Source organism: Diabrotica undecimpunctata, chromosome 8, assembly GCF_040954645.1.
Source record: "Diabrotica undecimpunctata isolate CICGRU chromosome 8, icDiaUnde3, whole genome shotgun sequence".
NCBI lineage: Eukaryota > Metazoa > Arthropoda > Insecta > Coleoptera > Chrysomelidae > Diabrotica > Diabrotica undecimpunctata.
In genome coordinates this window covers 116,288,623-116,311,767 of record NC_092810.1, presented here as the reverse complement: position 1 = coordinate 116,311,767, position 23,145 = coordinate 116,288,623, and the positions used below count along the sequence as shown (strand labels likewise).

Below are 23,145 nucleotides of genomic sequence, written 5' to 3'. Positions count from 1 at the left end.
AGATTGATTTCTGTGCACAGATATGTGAAGGCATCAATACGTTCAATGGTATAGTTGTCTATTACTATATTATGTTCATTTCTAGATGTTCTTTTAATGGTCATGTACTTAGTTTTTGTTTCGTTTATTTTAAGCCCTCTTTTTTGTGCTTCAGGATCAATTTCCCTGAACTGGTTTGGTATAACTCAATAATTGATACTGTTTTGGTGTTTATATGGCCGGTTACATTGGTTTTTCTAATGACTTGCTTTAAGAACTAGGTTGAACAGCATGGTTGAAAGTGCGTCTCCCTGTCTCACTCCCATGTTGATGTCAAATATAGAAGACAGTTCTCCATCTACTCTAACTGCGGCTTTTGAACCCTGCAACGTCATTTTTATGAGACTGATATATTTTTTTGGTATACCTAGATTATGGAGGTCTTCCAGCATTTTGTCTCTTTTCACACTATCAAAAGCTTGTTTTAAGTCTATATACATATTATATAGTTCTATGTCGTATTCATAAGCTTTCTCTTGTATTATTTTAAGTATGAATATGTTGTCTGTAGTGGCTCTATTTGGTCTAAATCCATTGTGATAATCACCAATTATATTTTTGGAGTATTCTGACAATCTAGTGTAGATAATGACAGAAAGGATTTTGTATATTACATTTAGCAATGTAATTGGTCTGTAATTCTGGCATTTCCTCTTATCTCCTTTTTTATATTTTGGTGGTAGAAGACCAACTGCCCATTCCTTCGGCATTTGCTTCTTGGTCCATACCAGCTTTATCAGGTAATGGATTCTTTCCCAAAGTTCGGGTCATCCATATTTCAACAATTCTTCCGAAACTCCGTCCGTTCATGGCGCTTTACTGTTTTTTAGTTTCTTTATTATTTGAACTACTTCTTCATAACTCGAATTTTCAATGTGCTACTCTGCCGTAAAATATATTGTCTAGTTTTGATCATTTTCATTGTCTGCATTTAGGTTTTCCTTAAAGTATTCTTTCCATCTCATTATATTTTTTTGTTTTTCTGTTAGTAGCTCTCCACCCTTGTCTTTGCATATTGTCAATTTTGTGTTTTCTTCTTAACGTGCCCTATCAAGTCCCCTTGACGTTGGTGATTAACATGGCGAAACTGTCTCTGTCTTGAGCTATTCTAAAGACTTGATCAGCTTTCCTCATTCCTGTCCACTCCCTGATATTCTTCAACCAAGAGGTCTGCTTTCTACCAATTCCTCTGCGTCCTTCGATTTTACCCATCATAATAAGTTGAAGAATATTATATCGGTCTCCCCTTACTACGTATCCAAAATAGGCCATCTTTCTAGATTTGATGTTATCAAGCAGCTCGCGAGCAGCATTTGCTCTCTCAAGGACTGCCACATTTGTCAGCATAGCCGTCCATGGAATTTTTAGTATACGTCTGTGCAGCAATATTTCAAAGGCCTCCAGACGATTAATGGTGGATATTTTTAATGTCCATGCTTCGACACCGTATGAGAGGACTGACCAAATGTAGCATTTAACCATGCGCTTTCGAAGTTGAAGTTGCAAGTTATCATTACAGAAGAATGACTTAATTTTTAAAAATGTCGTGCGGGCTATCTCGATTCTACGTTTTATCTCTTGATCTGGATCTAGTTGTTCAGTAATATGGCAACCAAGATAATTAAAACTGGACACTCTTTGAACTATATGACCATTAACATATAATCGTGCATCTTGATGTGCTAAACGGCTAAACACCATGTGTTTTGTTTTTGAACAGTTTATGTTTAGGCCAAACTCTCTTCCCACTGTATCAATGGCATTTAAAAGGCATTGTAATCCATTCGTGTCATCACTTAAAATAACTGTATCGTCTGCATATCGGATTGTATTTATCAGAATTCCATTAACTTTCACGCCACATTCCGAATTATGCAGCGCTTCTTTAAATATTCTGATATATCTGAATATAAATTAAATAACAGTGGGGATAGTATACAACCCTGTCTGATACCTCTTTGTATTTTACATATTTCTGTTGGTTTTCCGTTTATACGAGCTGTCGCTGCTTGACGCCAGTATAACTTTTCTATGAATCGTATGTCTTGACTATCAACTCCTTTATCTTTTAATATTGTAATTAATTTGTGATGCTGTACTCGACCAAAGGCCTTTTCATAGTCAATAAATACAGCAAAGACGTCTTTCCTTTGATCTCGACATTTCTGCAGTAATACATTTAGTGCAAAGAGGGCGTCCCGAGTTCCCAGTCCATTTCTAAAGCCAAATTGTGTTTCATCCTGGTCTTCTTCACATTTATCTCTGATTCTACTGTGGATGATGCGTAGAAATATTTTGTGTGCTTTATTTTATTCTTTTATAGAATTTTGTGCTCTCATGTGTGTTGTTATGTTCTAGGATATCTTGTTCTTGTTTTTTCAAAGCCTCTCTTTTTTTTCTGCATATTCTAGTTGCTTGTATTCTATTTTCGTTATAAATTTCTGTGCTATTTTTTGTTTCTTTGAAATTGGTTAAGCGTAGCTTGTCTTTTTTCCTCTACTGTAGTTCTGTATTCATCATCATACCATTTCGCATTTCTTTCTGTTTTCCGACAGTTTCCTCTGCAGATTCCGTTATTATTGTTTTTAATTTCCTCCATTTTTCCTGTGCAGTATCTTCCTTTCTGATTCCGTTGAGTTTTATTTGAAGAGTATTTTGATATGCTTTTGTCTGTGTTGGACTTTTAAATCATTCAACATTCCATTTTTTAATTTGGCTATTTTTTGCTTTTGCCACTGTTGCGATATTTTGCAGCAATTTTGCCCCCACAAGATAGTGATCTGAGTCAGAATTCTCCCTGTGATACATTCTGACATTAGTTATGTCTGTTGCCCATCTTTTTGAGATAAGGATATGGTCAATTTGATTAGCTTCATTGGTTCCTGGTATTTTCCATGTTCCTTTTCGGATATCTTTTCTCTCGAAGTTAGTGCTGACAACTACATAATTATTTCCTGTTGCAAATTGTGCAACCCTAAGTTCATTTTGACTGGTTTCGTTATGCAAACTATTAATTACTATTTAAATGGGAATAAGCCACAATTAAAGGTTAAAATACGTTTAGTGACGTTTCAATTTCCACTTCGGAAATCGTTCTCAAAACACAAACATTAGTAAATTAAACAAATTTTGTTTTTTGTTACTTAGTGAAAAATTCTTCTAATAATTTGATTTTATCTGACTTATCTATATTGACAATTCAGACATACATTATACATTTGAATTGTCAATATAGATGAGTCAGATAAAATTAAATTATTAGAAGAATTTTTCACTAAGTAACAAAAAACAAAATTTGTTTAATTTACTAATGTTTGTATTTTGAGAACGATTTTCGAAGTGGAAATTGAAACGTCAATAAACGTATTTTAACCTTTAATTGTGGCTTATTCCCATTTAAATAGTAATTAATTTAAAATGCCACAAGAAAATAGCTTCAAAACAATGCAAACTATGTTTTCCAAATATGTTTACGAAAGTATTTTCTTTCCCCAGCTTAGCTTTAAAGTCGCCCAATGTAGAACAGCATCGTGTCTTTCGATTTTATCACATACTTCCTAAAGTTTTCCATAGAATCTTGCACCTCGTCTTCATCAGCTTCTTCAAGCCGTCTGTACATATACATTAACCATTGTCACGTTATGCACTTTACCTTTGAGTCTTATGGTGCAAATTCTATCTGATATTGGTGTAAATGCGATAATAGCGTTTCGTAATCTTTTGGTTACTATAAACACTACTCCTCTTTTACCTTGTCTCATTTCATTTCCGGAGTAGTATTGTGAGAACTTATTTTTACAAATTTCTCCCTGACTCTTCCATCTCATTTCCTGCAGTACCAATATTTCAACCCCGTATTTTTCAGTTTCTTTTGCCATACTTATCATAGCTCCTGCCTTTAAGAGGGTTCGAACAATCTGGGTTCCAAATTTTAAATCCATAATCATGTCCATTTTCTTTGCTTTCTTTGCTTTACTTTCTTTGCTGAGTTCGTCATTGTGAAATCCGTCCGTTTGTTTCATTGGCCATTGTATTCGCAACAATTGAGTTTTACAGGGAAGGTTTGTTGGCCCTTCGCTCAACCCCCTTTCTGACTTCACCTTCCACTAGGATTGGTTACCCAATCTCCAGTGGGGTTCCAGGTTATCGGTGTGTACCAACTTGGAGGTGAAGATAGGAATTGAGTAGGAGAGGCTGAGGGATGCTAACAGGATACGGCATCATGTATTGCGCTTCACTACTCCTTTACACACCAGCCGTATGTTGTAGAAAATTTAATTATCCCTATTTTATTTTAATACGACATTGCTCGAAAATAAATTGTGTTAAAGTTAGAAGCAAGGAAACTAAAACAAAGTCGATGTTTTAGTAATTTTTAAATATTAAATTTTTTTTATTAACCTTCTTGTTTTTTTTGAAGAGAGAGTATAAGTTAATTGTGATTACTGAAGTTATTGCCTAAATATTTCTGTAAAAATCTGAATGACACCTGTTTAAAATTAAATTTTGTGTAGCAGTCGTTGATATCAAGAGGTAGAAAAAGATATGGAAACATTGGACTAGAAGGCCAGAAAAAAAATGAATACAAGAAGGAATAGAGAAAAATCACATATTGAGCAAGAGAAGATCTCAGTACACAAAGAAAAGCGAAAATGAAAAAAGAACAAACTTTTCCAGCCATGGGCTTCTAACGTCTTTAGTGCTATTGTATATAAAAGTCGTTGGAGATCGTTTTCGCTATTAGCTACTAGCAGTTAATGTAAACGGCGATAATCGGAGTACTGAAAAGAATTATAGACAATATGCTGAGAGACCAAAAGAGGAGTGAAGACGTTAGAAGAGAACACTAAACAAAAAATAAGTACATAAGCAGAATTGAGGAAACCTGATTGGTCAAAATGGTAAGATATAAATCACAAAAATAAAGAAGAAGAAGAAAAAATCATCATACTAAAAAACAAAATTGCGATGTTATGACAATCATTCCTAGGTAGAGGATATAATTATGTCCCTAGAAACTTTACATTTTAATTAATCACTCTAATTTCTTATTATTTTGTGTAAATACTATAACCTGACTTTAATTTATCACGAACTAATTTGTATTTTCTACAAACGTTATCATGTTATGTCTTTTGTTAACAAAATTGGTATCAAGAAAAATATTTCATTATTCCTTTTTTTTTAGATGATGCTGACGTCGACCTGGAACTTAAGTCTCTTATTGTTAATTACAGCTCTATATGCACTATATAAATATTTTACAAGAAATTTTAATTACTGGAAAAAACGAGGAATATTCTATATAAAACCCTTACCTTTTTTCGGAAACTTTTTTGACACATTTACATTTAAAAGTACAATAGCACATGGATTAAAATCTATTTATGATAAAGGAGAAGGTGACTATGTAGGAGCTTTTGTATTTGACACACCAGTGTTAATTATTAGATCTCCAAAATTAGTAGAACATGTGTTAATAAAAGATTTTAGCTATTTTAAAGATAGAAGCTTGGCAACTCCAAAACATAATCCCATTATGGCAAATTTCATGCTGTTCCAGCGTTATTCTGACTGGAGGAAAACCAGAACCAAGATTACTTCAATCTTCAGCAGTATCAAACTTAAAGGAATGTTTAATACAGCCAAGCCTATAAATGATGACATGTACATATTTATAAACAAACAAGGTAGAGTTATTGAAGTTAAAGATCTTAGTAGTAGATACTCAACAGAAGTGGTTTCGAGATGTTACTTTGGTATGGGTGGTCGATGTTTCGAGAACGGCAGATCTGAGATCCAAAAAATTGCAAACAGAGTTTTTCAGTTTTCTGCAAGAAATGCAATAATTCAAGGATTATACGTATTTAAACCAGAATGGGTAGAGTTATTCAAACTTGACTTTATGAAACGGAATGATCAAGATTTCATGCTGGATGCATTCATGGACGTAGTTAATGAAAGAAAAAAAGTTAAAGCAAACAACGGAAAATCTTTTGATTATATTGATATTATTTTGGAAATACAAAGGTCTCCTAACAACAGTAATAAAATAGGTAAGTCATCGTTTCTTTAAAACATACCTTGATCTTGATTTAAAATTACATATATTTAATCCTAAATTAAGTGCTTATAATACACTTTAGAGGTTAGGTTAGGTTAGGTTAGGTTCAATATAAGTTTAAGTACTAACACTCTTATGGTAACTAACTTAGAGGATATAGTATATCTGTGGCCAATTCTACAATTTAATAATCACCATAACAGTTTATTTTTTGTATGTGATAATAAACACACACACACACACACACACACACACACACACACACACACACACACTATCGCTGTTATGTTTGCATATACATTTAGCAACGATATGGGTTCGCCTGAGGTGTCTGCTGTGCATATGGTGTCTAGATACTGCGATAACACCGCCCTCTGTGGCACACCGGTCTCCATGGCTCCAGCTTCGGACAAGGTTAGCCCTATTCGAACTCCAAACCTTCTGTCGCCTAGATATGATTGGAGAAGACATGTCATCGCCTCACTTTAACCATAATTGTTCGTTTTATACAGCAGGCCTTTGTGTCAGACTCTGTCTTTACTGACATCTAGAAAGGCTGCTATATATTTCTTTTCATTGAACCCTTTTGTGATATATTCTGCTAGACGCAGTACCTAAAGGCTACATGATTGTTCGGATCTGAATCCGAACTGTGCTTCAGGTATTGTTCCGATTTCTTCTGATTTTTGTTTTAGCCTTGCTAGTATGACCCGCTCTGCAATTTTGCTTATTGCTGGTAATAAGCTTATCGGCCAATAATGCTGTGGAAATGTGACATTTTCCTTTGGTTTTTCGATCATTATTACGCGAGCTTTCTTCCATCTGCCAGAAAAGGATCTGGTGGATTAAATTTGTTATGTATACTTTCTATACTATTGCTTTTGCTGGCAGATTCTTCAGAGCTCTATTCGTAATATGGTTCGGTCTGACCTCTTCAGGGGAGGTATGGGTAAAATTTATGTTGCCCCTTCTTTTTTTTATTGCCCTGTTTCTTCTTTTCACTTCTTCTGTGAAGTCGTGATCTTCATAATTTCATTTTCTCCATGTAAGGGTGAATTTGGTTTTTTTATCTCTTCTTAGTATTTTAGATAGCTTCCAGAACGCAGATTTATTTGGGTTTAGTGGTTGGATATAGCTGTCCAAATTTTTGTTACAATGTTCTTCTAATTGTTTCTTCACTTCCCTATTTAGCTCATTAGCAATTTTTTTATCCTCTTGGTTTCTTGTTCTGTTGGCAATTCTTCTCGCCATATTTTTTTTGCTTGATTAGTTCTTTCAGCTCGTTGCTGATTTCTCCAAATCTTCCCTTAACTGTTAGTGTTTCTTCTTTTGGGCTGTTAGCTTCGATAGTATTTTGTATCGTTTTTTTTAGGTGTAGAACACATTCCTCTAGTTCTTGTTTTGTGTTTATTGTTGTTATTGCACCAATAGTTTCGCTTACTATTTTTTTGTAGTTTGGCTAACTTGTCCGTTTGTTCTTGTAGGTTTCCAATCTGTTTCTATTACCAGAGTCAATACAATTGGGTTATGATTTAATTTACGCTCGTTTATTGAGTGTATTTTGTGTTGTTAACCCACGTTTTGTAGAATTGTTATGTCCAGGAATATGTCTGTTTCCATCGTGAAAGTATGTAGGTTTGTGGGTCCTACCACTATGGTGTTTTGTCTCTTTGAGATAGCCACACAATAGTCTCCCGTTACGGTTTGTGGTTTTGTCGAACCAGTTGGGCGATCTTGCGTTAAGGTCTCCAACGATAATGGTGGGCTCATTGGTGGGACATTTATGTTATAGCCCTGATTTGTTAGTGGTTTCCTAATAATAATAATAACCTTCGAAACAAAATTTAATGGCAAGGAAGACAAATTGCCAACGGAGTATGTGGCTAAAAAACCACCACAATTTGATTCTCAAGTAGAATTCTGCAATATGTTATGGTGGTAGAAAATAAAAAAAAAACTTTCTTTACGCCTCGGTTTACATATTATAGAATTTGTACACCTCGGTTTTTTTATTGGACATATATGTCATGCAAAAAGTACATTATTTTATTTTAATTTAAAGATCAGCTTCAAAGTCATTACACATCATTTTTCTACATTTAATAAACTGAAGTATAGACGCACGCTTTGAGTATGTCGCTTAAGCAAGCAATTTAATTGAACCCAGGCTGAGAGACTTGTTGACCCCTTGAAATTACTTTCGGGTACACAAATTCATTGGAGTGAGGTATATAAATTATTGTATAAAGAGGAATTACTCCACTGCTCTCCAATTAGTTAGACTATTCCTTCCTCCCCTATGAGACTCTAATGCGCGATAGGGGCATAACTGTTAGCCAAATGCTCTTCGTGTGGAAGTTCTGGGTAACAGAACTCCAACATGGTTCACTAACCGATTCAAATTCAGGCTAGCGTTAAGCGCTTTATTCCTATTTTTCTCTTATGACTTGCTTTCATAAAACTATAATTGCTTATTTGGGCCTCAGGCCTCGCTCAGGACTGCGTCCAGTTCGGAGACTTGGTGCTTAAAGGTTTGGCCCCTACGTGCCCGGGTTGTTTAGGTTTTGTTAGTTTTTTTATTTTAAGCCTAAGCCGTTTTTTAAAATTTTTTTGCTAGGATGTCCTGAAAATATCTTCCTTTGTGCAGGAGAATTATGCACAGATAATATTTTCGTTCTGCAGCAGGTAATTAAAAAACGGAAAGTAAGGAATCTATCTAGTCACCTACTGTTTGTAGATTTAGAGAAGGAATACGATACGTTACCTTTGAAAAAACTGTTTAAAACATTGACGAAAGTAGGTCTTAGTAGAGTATGTGGCTGCTATCGCAAATATATACAAAAATGTAAGAAGTGTCGTTAAAGAAGGAAGAAACTTTATATCTGAATCATTTCCAATAACAAAGAGGCTTAAACAAAGATGTTGTCTATCTCCGACCTTATTTAAAATATATTGAATCATTGCTAGAACAGTGAAGAAAACAAGTATCCGGAATGGGAAATGACATAGGCGGTGGTAAATGTCTAACAACTTTATTTTTCGTAGATCATCAGGTAGTCGTAGCGAATGGTGAGGAAGATATAGACTACATGTTTAAAAAACTAAAGAAAGAATATAAAAAATGGGACCTTAATATTTATATGTCAAAGACAGAGTATCTTAAAATAGGAGATGATGAAAAGATCCAGAGTTAAAAATTAAAACACAAAAACATGCAATGAAGACTATAAATATCTCGGATCTATAATATCTAAAGAAGACACTACCAAAAGAGACATCGAAAAGAGAACGCAGCAGAAAAAAAAGCGGTAAACATTCTAACTTCGCTACTATGGTCTAAAGACATTAGACATGAAACAAAATTGACAATCTATCGAACCTTGGTAGAGCCTATTATGACTTATGGGGCAGAAGTTTAGCATATCACGAAAAAAGATAGAAAAAGAATAGAAGTAGTAGAAATGGATTTTTTAAGAAGAGCGTGTGGTGTATCCCAAAAAGATCTTATCAGGAATAAAGATATTAGAAGGAAGACAAGTACTGTATATTCCAGTGCAGACAGAATTGAAACGAGACAACTAGCGTGGTATGGTCAGTTGAAGTGAATGAATGATTAAAGATGGCCAAAGAAATCTTTAAATTACATACCACAACAAAGAAAAAAAAAGGAAAAGGTCTTCAGTTACCTGGGAAGAAAATGTACGACCGATGGATGAACAGAAAACGATGGCGGTTAGAGTTAGAAAACCATGATGGTTTCCAGGGCAACAACTACTGTCAGAAATTAGTCGCATTGCTCCTGTCGTGATTCTTTCCCAAGTTAACATTCTCTTCTTTTCTAACTTGTATGCACCGTACTGAAGACGACCAATAGTCAAAAATACGCATATACTGTTGCAATTTCATAGATATACATTTTTTGGTTTTCTGTTTTGCGAGACATGCCATTACATTTTACTTTTATTATTCACTCGCATTATCCTTTTCCATTTGTTTTAAACGTTTTAACTTTTGTCGTTCCTTTCTCCAGACAGATGTAGTCTGCTCCGTGTTTATTGTTAGTTGTTGCCCTGGAAACCATCACAGTCTTCTAACTCTAATGTCACAAATTAGTCGCATTGCTCCTGTAGTGATCCTTTCCCAAGTTAACATGGTCCTTTTCTAACTTGGCTGCACCGTACTGAGAAGACGACCAATAGTCAAAAATACGCATATACTATTGCAATTTCATCGATATACATCTTTTGGTTTTCTGTTTTGCGGAACATGCCATTACATTTTACTTTTATTATTCACTCGCATTATCATTTTCCATTTGTTTTAAACGTTTTAACTTTTGTCGTTCCTTTCTCTAGGCAGATGTAGTCTACTCCGTGGTTATTGTTAGTTGTTGCCCTGGAGGCCATCAGAGTCTTCTAACTCTAATGTCACAAATTAGTCGCATTGCTCCTGTAGTGATCATTTCCCAAGTTAACATGATCCTTTTCTAACTTGGCTGCACCATACTGAAGACAACCAATAGTCAGAAATATGTATATACGGTTGCCATTCCATCGATATACCTTTTTTGGTGGTCTGTTTTGCGAGACATGCCATTACATTTTACTTTTATTATTCGTTTTTCATATCATATCGTTTATCATATATGTATTATTTTCTTTTAGGAATGACAGAAGTTATGTCCAATACTCTGCAATTTTTTATAGCTGGAACGGAAACAATGAGTTCTGCACAATCTTTTTGCTTATATGAATTGGCTATTCAACCTGAAATTCAAGCTAAAGCACGTAAGGAAATTAAAAGAGTTGTAGAAAAATATGGTGGTTTAACTTACGAGGCTATAAATGACATGGAGTATCTACATCTTTGTGTACTAGGTAAGTTCTATCTAAAGAATTAATTTTTTTGGCAAGCAAAAGATGGATATTGGTTGTTATTTAATAATAAGAAGTTTCATAGACATAAAAAGCAATACAATAATAAATTAAACTAGTTAACACTCCATCGGACGGGTTAAGCCTATCAGTGCATACCTACTGATTAATAAATATAAATAATTTCTTTGTTGAAGCGTTAAAACATTTTTATTTTGTATACCTTCTTACCCTTTAAAAAAGAATTTACCGCCAAAGGCCATTGACGGATATTTCACACTTAAAAATCTTTCTTGGAAAGACTATGTAGGACTTTGCTCTGATGGTGCCGCGGCAATGACAGGTCACAAAACAGGCTTGCCAAGTTTTGTAAGAAAAGAAGGAAACCGTGATATTGTTTTAACACACTGTATTATTCATCGCGAAATGCTTGCTGCCAAAAGATTAAGTCCCGACCTAAACAAGGTTTTGACTACTGTGGTAAAGGCCGTGAACTTTATAAAAAGTAATGCTCTTAATTCGAGATCATTTGCTTTGTTATGCGAGGACATGGGGTCCCTTTATTTCAATCTTTTTCTACATACTGAAGTTCGGTGGCTGTCCAGGGGCCGGGTTTTAGCCAGATTTTATGAACTTAGAGAAGAAGTATGTATGTATCTTGATGAAAAAAAAAACCTGATTTAGCGGAAACACTGCGTGACGAAGAATTTATGGCTCAGTTAGCTTTTTTAACAGATATTTTTAAACAGCTTAACACATTAAATCTAGGCCTGCAAGGACCATCTAAAACCATATTTGACCTTTGCAAAAAATTGATTCATGTAAGAAAAAAATGTTGCTATGGAAGTCCGAAGCTGGAAAAGGATCGTTTGGGATGTTCAACTTGTTTTCAGATTTTATCTCTGAAAATGAAGGCTTAAATGAGGATGTTTTACATTCACTGGTTAAGTCCTTCATTAAATCGCTTCCAGATTACTTTGAGAAGTACTTCCCTGCTGATACAGATGTGAGGAAAAATAATCTGTGGGTGATTGATCCCTTTTTAGCTACCCACGATAACACTCTCTCTATTCATGAAAATGAACAGCTTATTGAAATTTCATCCGATGATCATTTAAAAGTGATAAAATCTCACTGCGAAAATGTTGCAGATTTTTGGATGGGATTACTTGATGAAAGTCCACTGCTAAGTGAAAAAGCTTTGAAACTTATTCTTCCTTTTCATTCCACTTATCTCCGTGAGGCATCATTCTGAACATTATATGTCATCAAGAATAAACATAGAAATAGGTTGCTAAATTTAAATGCTCCCATGAGACTGGCGTTAACTTTTTTCGAGCCAAATATTGAGAAACTTTCAAGTGAGAAGCAAGACCAAGGGAGTCATTAACGTCTTAATTTGGAGCTATCTATGACTTTTTATTTTGTTTTTTTATATCTCTTTTTTCTTTCACTATGTATTTTCTTTTTATATTTTGTAAATAATAAATTCATTAGTAAAACTTCAGTTTTCATCTCATTTTTCCTATTATTGGGAAATATTACTAATAATATCTAAATGGTCCGCCAAGAATTCTGAAAGGTACAAGTGGTCCTCAGTGGTGAAAAGGTTGAGAACCACTGATCTATAGTACAGATGCTAAATTACTGTATTTTAAAATCTTTCTACAGGAGATTAAGTTATCTGGAGATTCCCACAAATGTACTTGTATAGCTGGGGCGAGGTGAACTGGAGTGGTTTTTATTAATTCGCATTCTGAAATACATTGATGTAGAAGTGTGATGGTTATTTTTCATAAAAAGAGGTTTATTGTTTTCTCTGGATGTGCGGTGTTAATTTGGCATAAAAAAGTAGGTATGTTATTTCAAAAAACTACGAATATTTAGACGGCCCTGACAGTGGCATGATTATACCACGTTTTAAACCGCTCTGTTATTTTTCAATTTTTAAATGTAAAATACGGAACAAAAATTTGATATCCTTAAATACTATCAATAAACAATAGTGCAGTGATAATGCCAATCAACTCAACCCGACGTGAGTAACATAAAACCTTTATATAAGATATTACAATAGTAAATATATAACCTATACAATTCGAATCAAGTTCAACCTACTGGTTTTATCAACTGGTTTTTTGGAACCGTTCGGAACTGATCCACGCCGGTTCTTTGGCCGGTGACAGGACCGGACCTGCGGCAACGCGGGAAACAAAATAAAAATGACTTCAATTAACAACATGACTACTTCTACTTCAAATACACCAAAAAATACTTATTCCAATGTAGTAAATACGTTCAAACACCCAACAGAGGACTAAGCAGTAGTACTCTCCAGTATCGAAGGCATCAAAATCCACAATTACATCGTAGCAATTCGATCACTGGTTGGTCCACGTAACGTCTTGTTTGCATCTAGAATTCCAAATAACACAATATGTATCTACCTCTCTACCAAAAACATAGTCGATATGCTTCTTCATTCTTACAAATATATTAATATAAATGAGTCAGAAATAGAGATAAGATAATTAATCACACCAGCACAACGACTTGTAATTTCTAACGCATGTCCTTCAATTCGAAACAGTATCATTGAGGCAGAATTACAAAAACTAGGCATCGCTGCAGTTTCCAAGATGACTTTCTTAAGAGTTTGTATGGCAGAAACCGAATATAGCCACGTCCTAAGCTTCAGACGGCAAGTATTTATTTCGCCCCTTGATAATACCTCCATTCCTGACTCCTTCAATGTATTCCACAATAAAACTTATCGTTTATTCCTCTCTATTGATGGACTAAATTGCTCTAAGTGCAAGACTATTGGACATAACGATACAGATTGTCCCATCATAACAACTGCTAACTCCTCAACCGTACCCTCAGAAACCTCTCCAAATACGACACCTGAAATAGATGATAGAGATCCTGAAACACAACAAAACATGGAAACGAACGCCAGCATAACTGAAACTATAGAAAACGCAAGTCAACCCTTCTTACCAAAAGAAACAATATCATCAAATCTAAATAATATTAATAATCCTGCTGAAACTGTAACTCTGCAACCTTCAGTTAATATTAATAAACAACTTACTCAAATATCTACTCAAGTTAAAAGACGAATCCCATCCTCACCTGACATCGACCAAAATAACCCAGAAACGGACTCACAAATCTTTACTCCTCCTATCACACATAAACTAAAAAAACCTAAAAAACAAACCAAAACCTCTAACGACGACATTATTTGTTCTCTAGAATTGATAAAAGACAAAATTGAAAACCGATCACCCCCATTCATATTAAATTTTAATGAAATATGCGACTTTCTAGTTAATACCCTTCATGCTAAACATCCTGAAACTATCTCAAAGAACTACTCAAATGAACCTTCCGAATTAACCGATATCCTTAACTTTATTTATTGTTACTCTCACAACTCTAAATTAAAAAACAATATTACCAGATTAAAGAAAAAACTTAACCCCACTCACACATCTTCAACGGAAGAGACTGAAAAATCCGATGGATAAATCACTAATCCTTCAATGGAACCGAAATGGGTATTTCGCTCACCTCGAATCACTCAAACTATTAATTCAAAAATATTCTCCACTAATACTGTGTATACAAGAAACTCACTTCAAAGAGAATTCTATAATAAACCTAAAAAAATTATACTCCTGAACCTGAACAAATTAAAAGATGTCATAGAAATTGTCAGCACCACCTTACCACTCCCACTCAAACGTTGTAAACAAGTGATGATAACTCGACTACGATTAGGACATACTATACCAACCCATATTCACTTAATAAATTAAGAAGCCATCCCTTTCTGCCACAACTGCAAGACACAAAGCACTGTGAAACATATTCTGTTAGAATGCAAAACATGCACCCAAGAAAGAAAAAAAAATAACCTCTCTACCAACATGAAGGATCTACTAAGCTGCCAGTTCAACCAAGTGCTGAAATATTTGAAAGACATTAATTTTTACAATATTATAAGTATAATTTTACAATAAGTTATATATACATTGTAAAAAATTGAATACTTGTAATTTGTGTTTGTACCCCCTGCTAATAACTCTTAGTAGTTGATGCAGGGTCATTTTTGTTTAAATAAAAAAAAAATACGAATATTTTACAATAAGTACATTTTATTATAGTTAAATAAACTGGATCCGTATGAAAGGGAAATCGAACATTTACGACACCTTTACGAGACTGTTTCAACTGACGAAGAAGAAGCTGAAGGTTCAGACAGTTCACTATTAGATTTAGATCATGCAGAATTTAGTCAACATGAAACAGACATTGAGGCTTCAAGTGAAGAGAATAAAGACAGTGATTCAAGAGAAGCAGACACTGACACTACAGAGGGTAGACGTCTATATTACTATGCAAAAGATTGGCGTAGATGGAGAAAATTTACTTTTGCTCGAAATGTTCGAACAAGAAGCAAAAATATTGTTACGCATCTACCTACACCTCTTAGAGAAGCAAAACATGTAAAAACACCTGATGACACGTCAGGTCGAGTGTAACAGTGGTTAAATGTCCACTAATATTTAATTTAACTTTACTTAACGTAACCTAATTACAAAGAATACAGTAAAAAACGAAAATAAACAGATAAAAGATTAGTAAAGGAAAGCACAGTACGTCACTAAATTCAAAATTCAATAATGAAACCAAAAACGTGACTTTAATAAAATTCACGGTAATGTATGCTGGCGAAACGTGAATAATAAACCAATAGAAAGAAAATGGAGTAGAGATCTGAGAAAGAAAGGTGCTAAAAAATTTTCCGAAGGAATAGAGATAGCAGAGAATATTCGGAGACGACGAACAAACGAAGAAATAATGAGGATGTATGAGGCACCAATAATTATGGCAAAAATTTGAACCCAAGTAGCTAAATTACCCGAGAACCGAAATGGTAAACGAAATATTGTAGTAGGACGAAATTGGGAAATTGGTTGGCCCCCAAAGAGGAAAAAATGAAGATTTCTCAGAAATATGCGTGAAAGATTAAAGAAAAAAATAAAAAACCAGAAAAAATGGAAGGAAATAACTAAGAATATAAGGCTTTTCTACAAAGTTCTTATAACTATGGCCACAGATTAAAGTGTCTTGTCTGAACTGAGAAGAAGAGGAAGAATAAAAACCAAGAAGTTTTATGGAAAAATTATAAAATATATTTTTTATTATTATAATTCAGATTTAGCCATACGGCTTCCACTCCTCTAAGAAGAAAATTCACTCGTCCCAGATACCTACGGTATCAAAAGACATTGAGCTTTGTGGGTCTCTTTCCATGTTATCAGTTCCTAGGTGACTTGGTACGTCGGTGTATCTCCCAAAAATTTTCGCACGCGTCTGGATGTCGAAATTAGCACAGCTTACTGCATAATCTTATATAGATGTTTATTTAGACTCAGCTTTTTTTTTAGGAGGTTCTTCGGAATGACTCCAGTGGTAGAAATAATAATAGGTATCGTCTGGGTACCTTCCATTTTCCATTGTCTCCTTATTTGTATTTCCAGATCTCTGTACTTGGCGATCTTTTCGTTGTACTTAACACGCAGATTATTGTAGTTAGGTATCGTCACATCGATTAGTGTTGTTTGTTTCGATAGTTTGTTAACTAGCACGAGATCTTGTCTATTATGTGCTACTATATGGTCTGTGAGCACAGCGCGATCCCAGTATAGCTTGTAGTTGTCATTTTTAAGCATACTCTCTTATACTTATTATATTTATTAGTTTTTTTATTGCTTATTTGTATATAGCTTTTATAAACGTAGATTTTATCAGAAGCCGAAAAATTATGAAATCTTTAACAAAACTTCAATATCTCATTTACCTCTTCCATAATTTTGTTATATTTTTTTTAATGCCTATTTAAGTATACCTGTATGATTTTTATTAAATTATATAAAACACATTTTTAATTAATAATTGCTAATATATTTTATACTTAATTCGTTTGTGTTTTTTAGAAACCTTGCGTAAATATGTTTCTCTACAAATAATCGACAGAAAAGCTGTTGAGGATTATAGAATTCCAGGTACTGATGTTGTTATCGAGAAAGGAACTATTGTTTATATACCTTTCTATGCTATTCATCAGGATGAAAAATATTATCCTGATCCCACAAGATATAATCCAGATAGATTTTTAAATAAATCAAATGTGGAGGGTATAAACTTTTTGCCTTTTGGAGCAGGACCTAGAGCATGTTTAGGTAACGGAAAAAATTTGTTCATACATATTTATATAAAATGCCTTAGAAATCATTCTTTTCAGACCAATGATTTTTTTCTAATTTTATTATTAATTTTTAGATTTATATTTTATCATGATGCTTGTGTTTTCTTTTTTTTTTTGGTAAACCACTTATATGGTAAAGCAAAATATCGTTAAACATTTAAGGTCTTCAGTTTCTGTTACTTATACACTTAGCTTCAATCGATTTTAAATTTTTTTAAATATGAATAGGCTTCATCTATTAAATAATATTAATAGTTTTTGGCTTCTAGAGTATGCATTTGTACATTACAATTTTTTTCTATATAAAATGTATAACATTTCTTTAAACTTCCAAAGTGTTGTATTTCTATTCCCTAGTTGATACATCTTATCTTCTCCGATCACTTTCGATCTTTTTTATACATCTAGTTATCGATTTAATACTTTTCTTATTATTCTTTTTCCGACGGTCTTTCTATATAAAACAGTTTTGGCGATTTTCTCTCGTCTGTCATTCTCATGTCTTTTTTTGCACTTCGACTAAAATTGTGAAGTATAAAAAAAACTTTTTTATTTGTAATTGGTTTACTTAAATGTAAAAATTTTAGAAAAGGATTAATTGAATTAAAATATTTTTTTAAATAATACTTGCATGTAGCCTCATATAAAGAGGTTGAAAAACGATGATTTTACATATTGAAACTTGAAGAAAAGTTAAACTAAATAATTATATAATGTAGACAATTAAAGATTTACTAATATTAACAACTAAAAGGGAACATTTTGATCCTTGACTCGAATTCGGAAAAAGTGACTTAAATGTGTGTAACCAGTTGGCTATCGTTTATTCTAAATATCCCAAGATCGTCTGCATATGCGAACTCTATAAATATTATGGAGCCCAGGACTTGAATATTATAATCCAGATTTAGCCCTACGGCTTACACTCCCTCTAGAGAGAAAATTCACTCGTTTCAAATACCTACGGTATCAAAAGACATTGAGCTTTGTGGGACTATTTCCATATTATCGAGTCCTAGGTGACTTGGTACGTCGGTGTATTTCCCAAAAATTTTTGATGAAACAAGACGATGATAAATAATATGGAGCCCAGGACTTCCTCCAGACGTAAACACTTATTTTTTGTAAACTCTTCTGATTCCATATTATCAGTTCTGACCCTGTTTCTTGCATGTTTGTATACACTCATAATGGCTTCCCTGAGTTTGGTATTACCACCTTTCATTTTTAAGCATATATCTATCATCTTCCTTGGAGTACTCTCAAATGCTTTTGATAAGGCAATAACTCAATGCTTGAGTTTCGTGCATTTTGTATTAATTTCTTGATAGTTAAAATGTGGTCCTGGATGCTTCTGCCTTTTCCAAGTTCACTCTGTGATTGTTCTATTTTGGAATCAACTTCATGTAAAAGGCATTTCTGTAATATTCTCTCGTACACTTTGAATTCAATGCTCGGTTGTGTTATACATCTGTAGTTACTCCATTCCCGCCTATCTCCCTTTTTGAAGATGGGTAGAGAACCCCCCACTTCCTAATCTTTTGGTTGTTGGCTCTCACTCTACGCCTTATTGTCAACTTTTGTTACCAACTCAACATCCTTGTCGCCCATGTTTTGTTTTTATAAAGCTGTTAAATAAATGGCAAATAATTTGTCATTTTCTACGATTCTCATAAGATAAAATCTATCACTTCCATTAACCGGTTGCTATAAAGTTTCCATTGGTAGAACCTTCAAAACCTTTAACATGAAAGTTCGATTGTGAGTTTTGGCAATAAATATAAGGCATTTAATATATGCCTATAAACGCTGAATTTAAACTTTCACATTACAAACAATATCACGTCACGGGAAACGTTTTGCAGAGGGCATTAAATGAAATTAAGAGCCTAAGTTGTCAGATTGTTTGTAATGTGAATGTTAAAATTCAGCATTTGTAGGTAAATGCCTTTCATTTCATGCCATAGCTTTTGAAGACTAAGCTCTAATAATGGAATTTATATGTCAATAGAAATGATAAATTTTATTATTCTCACGAGAATCATAAAAAAATAGCAAAAATTACGCAATATTTTAAACTGCATTTTATTTTTGTCGATATAACACTTTAATCAAACGTTAAATAATTTTTACCATCGAGTTAATACAAATTTGATTTTAAAAATTAATTTTGCGCCAACTGACATTTAAAATCGCCGGTCACTTTAATAGTTGTTTCTGAGAGAACGGTTCATTCTACAAAAAAAAATTGCTAATAAACGTATTGGTTCAAATTATCTCACCTACATATTTTATTTAAAACATTTATTTCTACCGCGTATATATTCTAGGTAAACCGATGTTTTTCCGACCGAAGCTGGGGGTAGAACTAGAAAGCTTTGTCGGAGTCACAAAGTTCACATTCTTAGCAAAATTTAGCTCATTCACATATAGAGGTTCAGTTGCATTTTCGTCTCTAGCAACTAAAGTATATTGCTTTTTACCTAAATTTTTAATCATCAACATTACTACTTTTTAATTTTGTTTAAACTTGTAAAACAGAAGTTTTAAAATTTCTTTTTATATGGCTATACGGCCATGTTAACCAAAATTCACTGATTATTTTCTAACAAGACCGGAAACCTTGGACAGGAGGTTTCCTCCTCTACAATATAAACACGACACCGTGGGCTATTTATTAATGTAAGCAGATAAAGGTGCCGCCTGAGTCTATAGTGGCCAGCAAGCATACTGACTACCAGAGAGAATCTTCTACGGTCTAGAAGGAAAAGTTGGGTTGTAAGACTTTTGGATGGACCCATTAGGTGAAGTTTAACCTATCTCATATAGTCAGAACTAGACCAACAGTCCAGGAAACTCCGCAGAAGAATCTTTTTGAGACTACCCCCACCAGTACTAAAGGACACTCTAATCACAGGCTCGGATCCCACTGGCAAAGTAGACGAGCCCTCCTGTCTAACTATGCTTACCAGGCTTCTACGTTTGTATATTCCGGTACCCATAACCCTATTAGTCAGGGCAACATCAGACAGTGCTGTCTTGCTACTCAAGAATTAGCTTAGAGCTTACTTTGGCTGCTTTCAAAGCCCCTACTGCTGCTTGATTGTCAGTGCAGATGGAGATGGTTCTACCTGAACAAGCCCTATATATTATCTCCTGAGAACATACGAGGGTCGCAAAGATCTCAGCCTAAAAGGGTGGTACATGGGAGATGAGAAACTGGCCAGGTGAAAATCTAATCCCGCTCTCATATACTCCAACACCTGCCCGCTTGTCTATTCTGGACCCATCCGTAAACCAGGTGAGCACACTTCGATAGATTAGTGCAGGTTCTCGTTCCATCTGATCATACCAGTCAGGAAATTGAACCAAGAAGGAGGATGAGAACTCAAATTAGGGGGCTATGCTTTCCATTGATTCCACAGAACTACAATCGGAGGTCTGTCTCCAGCTGTCACAATGACCCATTCGACCATTAATTTCCAACCAAAATTTAGAGCAGTTGAGATGATAGGCTGCCATCATGATTTCGTGCTCTACAGTAAGATGTCGAGGAGGTAAATCCAACAAAACCTCAAGAGTCGCTGTGGGAGTGATCCTCGTGGCTCCTGAGATGCTAACACATTGCAACCGCTGAAGGTGAATGAACTCGGCCTAAGCTGAAGCCAGTCTAGTCTAGGACGATCACACAATGGTCGTATACATCTTCTTCTTAACGTGCCTATCCGTTCCGGATGTTGGCGATCATCACGGCTATCTTTACTTTATTTATTGCAGCGCGGAACAGTTCAGTGGTAGTCGTGTTATACCACTTTCGTAAATTTTGAAGTCAGGAAATCCGTCTTCTTCCCGGTCCTCTCTTACCATTTACTTTCCCTTGGAGAATCAGCTGGAGAAGGCCGTAACGTTCTTGATTTCTCATTATATGTCCTAGATATTCCAACTTTTTATTTTTGACGGTCATGAGAATTTCACATTCTTTCCCCATTCTACGCAGGACCTCCACATTAGTAACTCTGTCAACCCAGGATATACGTAAGATGCGCCTATAACACCACATTTCGATTTCGTATACATCGGTATAGGTTTTATCATGTATTGATACACCCAATATAACATTTTCAGTTTCAGACTCCATTTGGCTCCAAAAAAAACGCCGAGAGACTGCTCCTGTACCATTCTTCAATAAGTCCGAGGCTCATCTGAGCGACCTTGTGCACCGTTCCTGCAGTATACCTGCAGTATAATTATCCTTGCCCCCTGGAAAGTGAGCGTCCAAGAGAGTTTTTCAAGCCTCTATGTGAGTGGAAGATAGACTTCCACTAGGCAGACGCATCTGACACATCAACAGCAGGAAGAGGTTACAGAATGGAAGGCAAATAAATTAAAATTTGCTGTTGCGCTAATGATGTAGAACGATTACTATGCAGGCTCCAAAACATTGCAGACAAATTTAATATTATTCTATATACTGAGAAGAAACAGTTACTTACGAATAACAAAGAAACTAAGAGATGGAAACTAGGAGCAAAAACCAAAGTACTAAGTAAGTTATAAACTTCAAATATGTAAGAGTCGATATTACTAGCAGCATAATCCTCAAAGAGGAAGCCATAACATAGACTAACAGAGCAATACTGACATTTGGATACCTATTTGACATTATCTGGAGGAGCAAGCATAGGAAGTAAAGCTAGAATGTATAAGAATATGCGAAAACAGCTTCTAAGAACAACTAAAATACGAACGTCAAGATATATTGCTAGTTACACTCTTAGAGACCTAAAAAGGAAGAAGTTTATTAGCGAACAATGCGATGCTCAGAATATCGTGGGATGGTCTATATAGAAACACAAAGAGTGGAGAGATTACATCAGTAGAATCGACGATGACAAGCTAGTGAAAATTGCAAGATTTGAAAATCCTAATACGTGGAGACCACCAGGAAGATATAAAAGACAATGTTACGAAAGCTCTACATTGAAATACCAAAACTAAGATATAAAATATACAAGACTAAGCCCTAAATTAAGAGCAATGAGAAGAAGAAAAAGAATAGATTTGTGTTTCTTAAGTTAAAGCTTTCTTATGGTTTATACAGCATAGATATCCATCAAGGAAATATTTAAAACTGTTTTAAAAAAGTTATCGGCTTGACGATCTCCTTTACTAAAACTAACCATTTTTTGTCAAAGTAACTTCCTGTTATATGTTTAAAATTATTTTTAATGACTGTAAACTTCTTTATTTTAGCGCTTTAATTATATGCCACCATCGTATTTAAATTCACAAAATATTTTATATTTTAAATTTCTTTTGTTTTAGGAGAACGATTTGGTTTGATCATATCAAAACTTTTTGTAGCATCTATACTGTTGGAGTATGAGCTCGAGCCCTGTGAAACAACACCCATACCAATAGAATTAGAGACCAAAAGTTTTGTATTTCAATCAAAAACTGGACTTCCTCTTACTTTAAAACCAATTACACACGTTCGATAATACCGATAATATTTTTACTTATGGAAATTTTGACAATCTGGGTAGTTAATTTATAAGTATTAACTATTATTGGGCAGTTAATATATTATAGTTAAGTATTAAATTATTAAGTAACTTAGTATAAGTTTTAAAATAAGATATTTATTATAAGTTCAAGTTCCTAAATACAACAATAAAACCTGTTCTTTTTATTTTGAAGCAAATTGTGAAAACAAGTGTCTCGGTGGCATAGTGATAAAAACGTTTGTTTACTGGTCGTACAAATTCAGAAGTTGTGAATTCTAATCAGGTCAGAGGTGAAAATTTTTATTTAACCCTTGTGACACCAAAAAAATAAATTTCTAATATTGACCAACCAGGGTATCCGGGTACTTGTGGATGCAC

At 34.3% G+C, this 23,145-nt stretch overlaps 1 protein-coding gene across 1 annotated transcript in view; it reads left to right on the top strand.

Moving 5' to 3' along the window:
* Positions 1–22,945, top strand: part of LOC140449072 (uncharacterized) — a 121,638-nt gene extending 98,693 nt beyond the window's left edge. The window contains exons 6-9 of the mRNA XM_072542215.1: positions 5,228–6,095; positions 10,768–10,980; positions 16,989–17,234; positions 22,586–22,945. Of these exons, the coding sequence (XP_072398316.1) occupies positions 5,228–6,095; positions 10,768–10,980; positions 16,989–17,234; positions 22,586–22,761 (1,503 nt within the window). The 3' untranslated portion in view covers positions 22,762–22,945. The remainder of the gene's footprint in view (positions 1–5,227; positions 6,096–10,767; positions 10,981–16,988; positions 17,235–22,585) is intronic.
* The last annotated feature ends 200 nt before the right edge of the window (positions 22,946–23,145 follow it).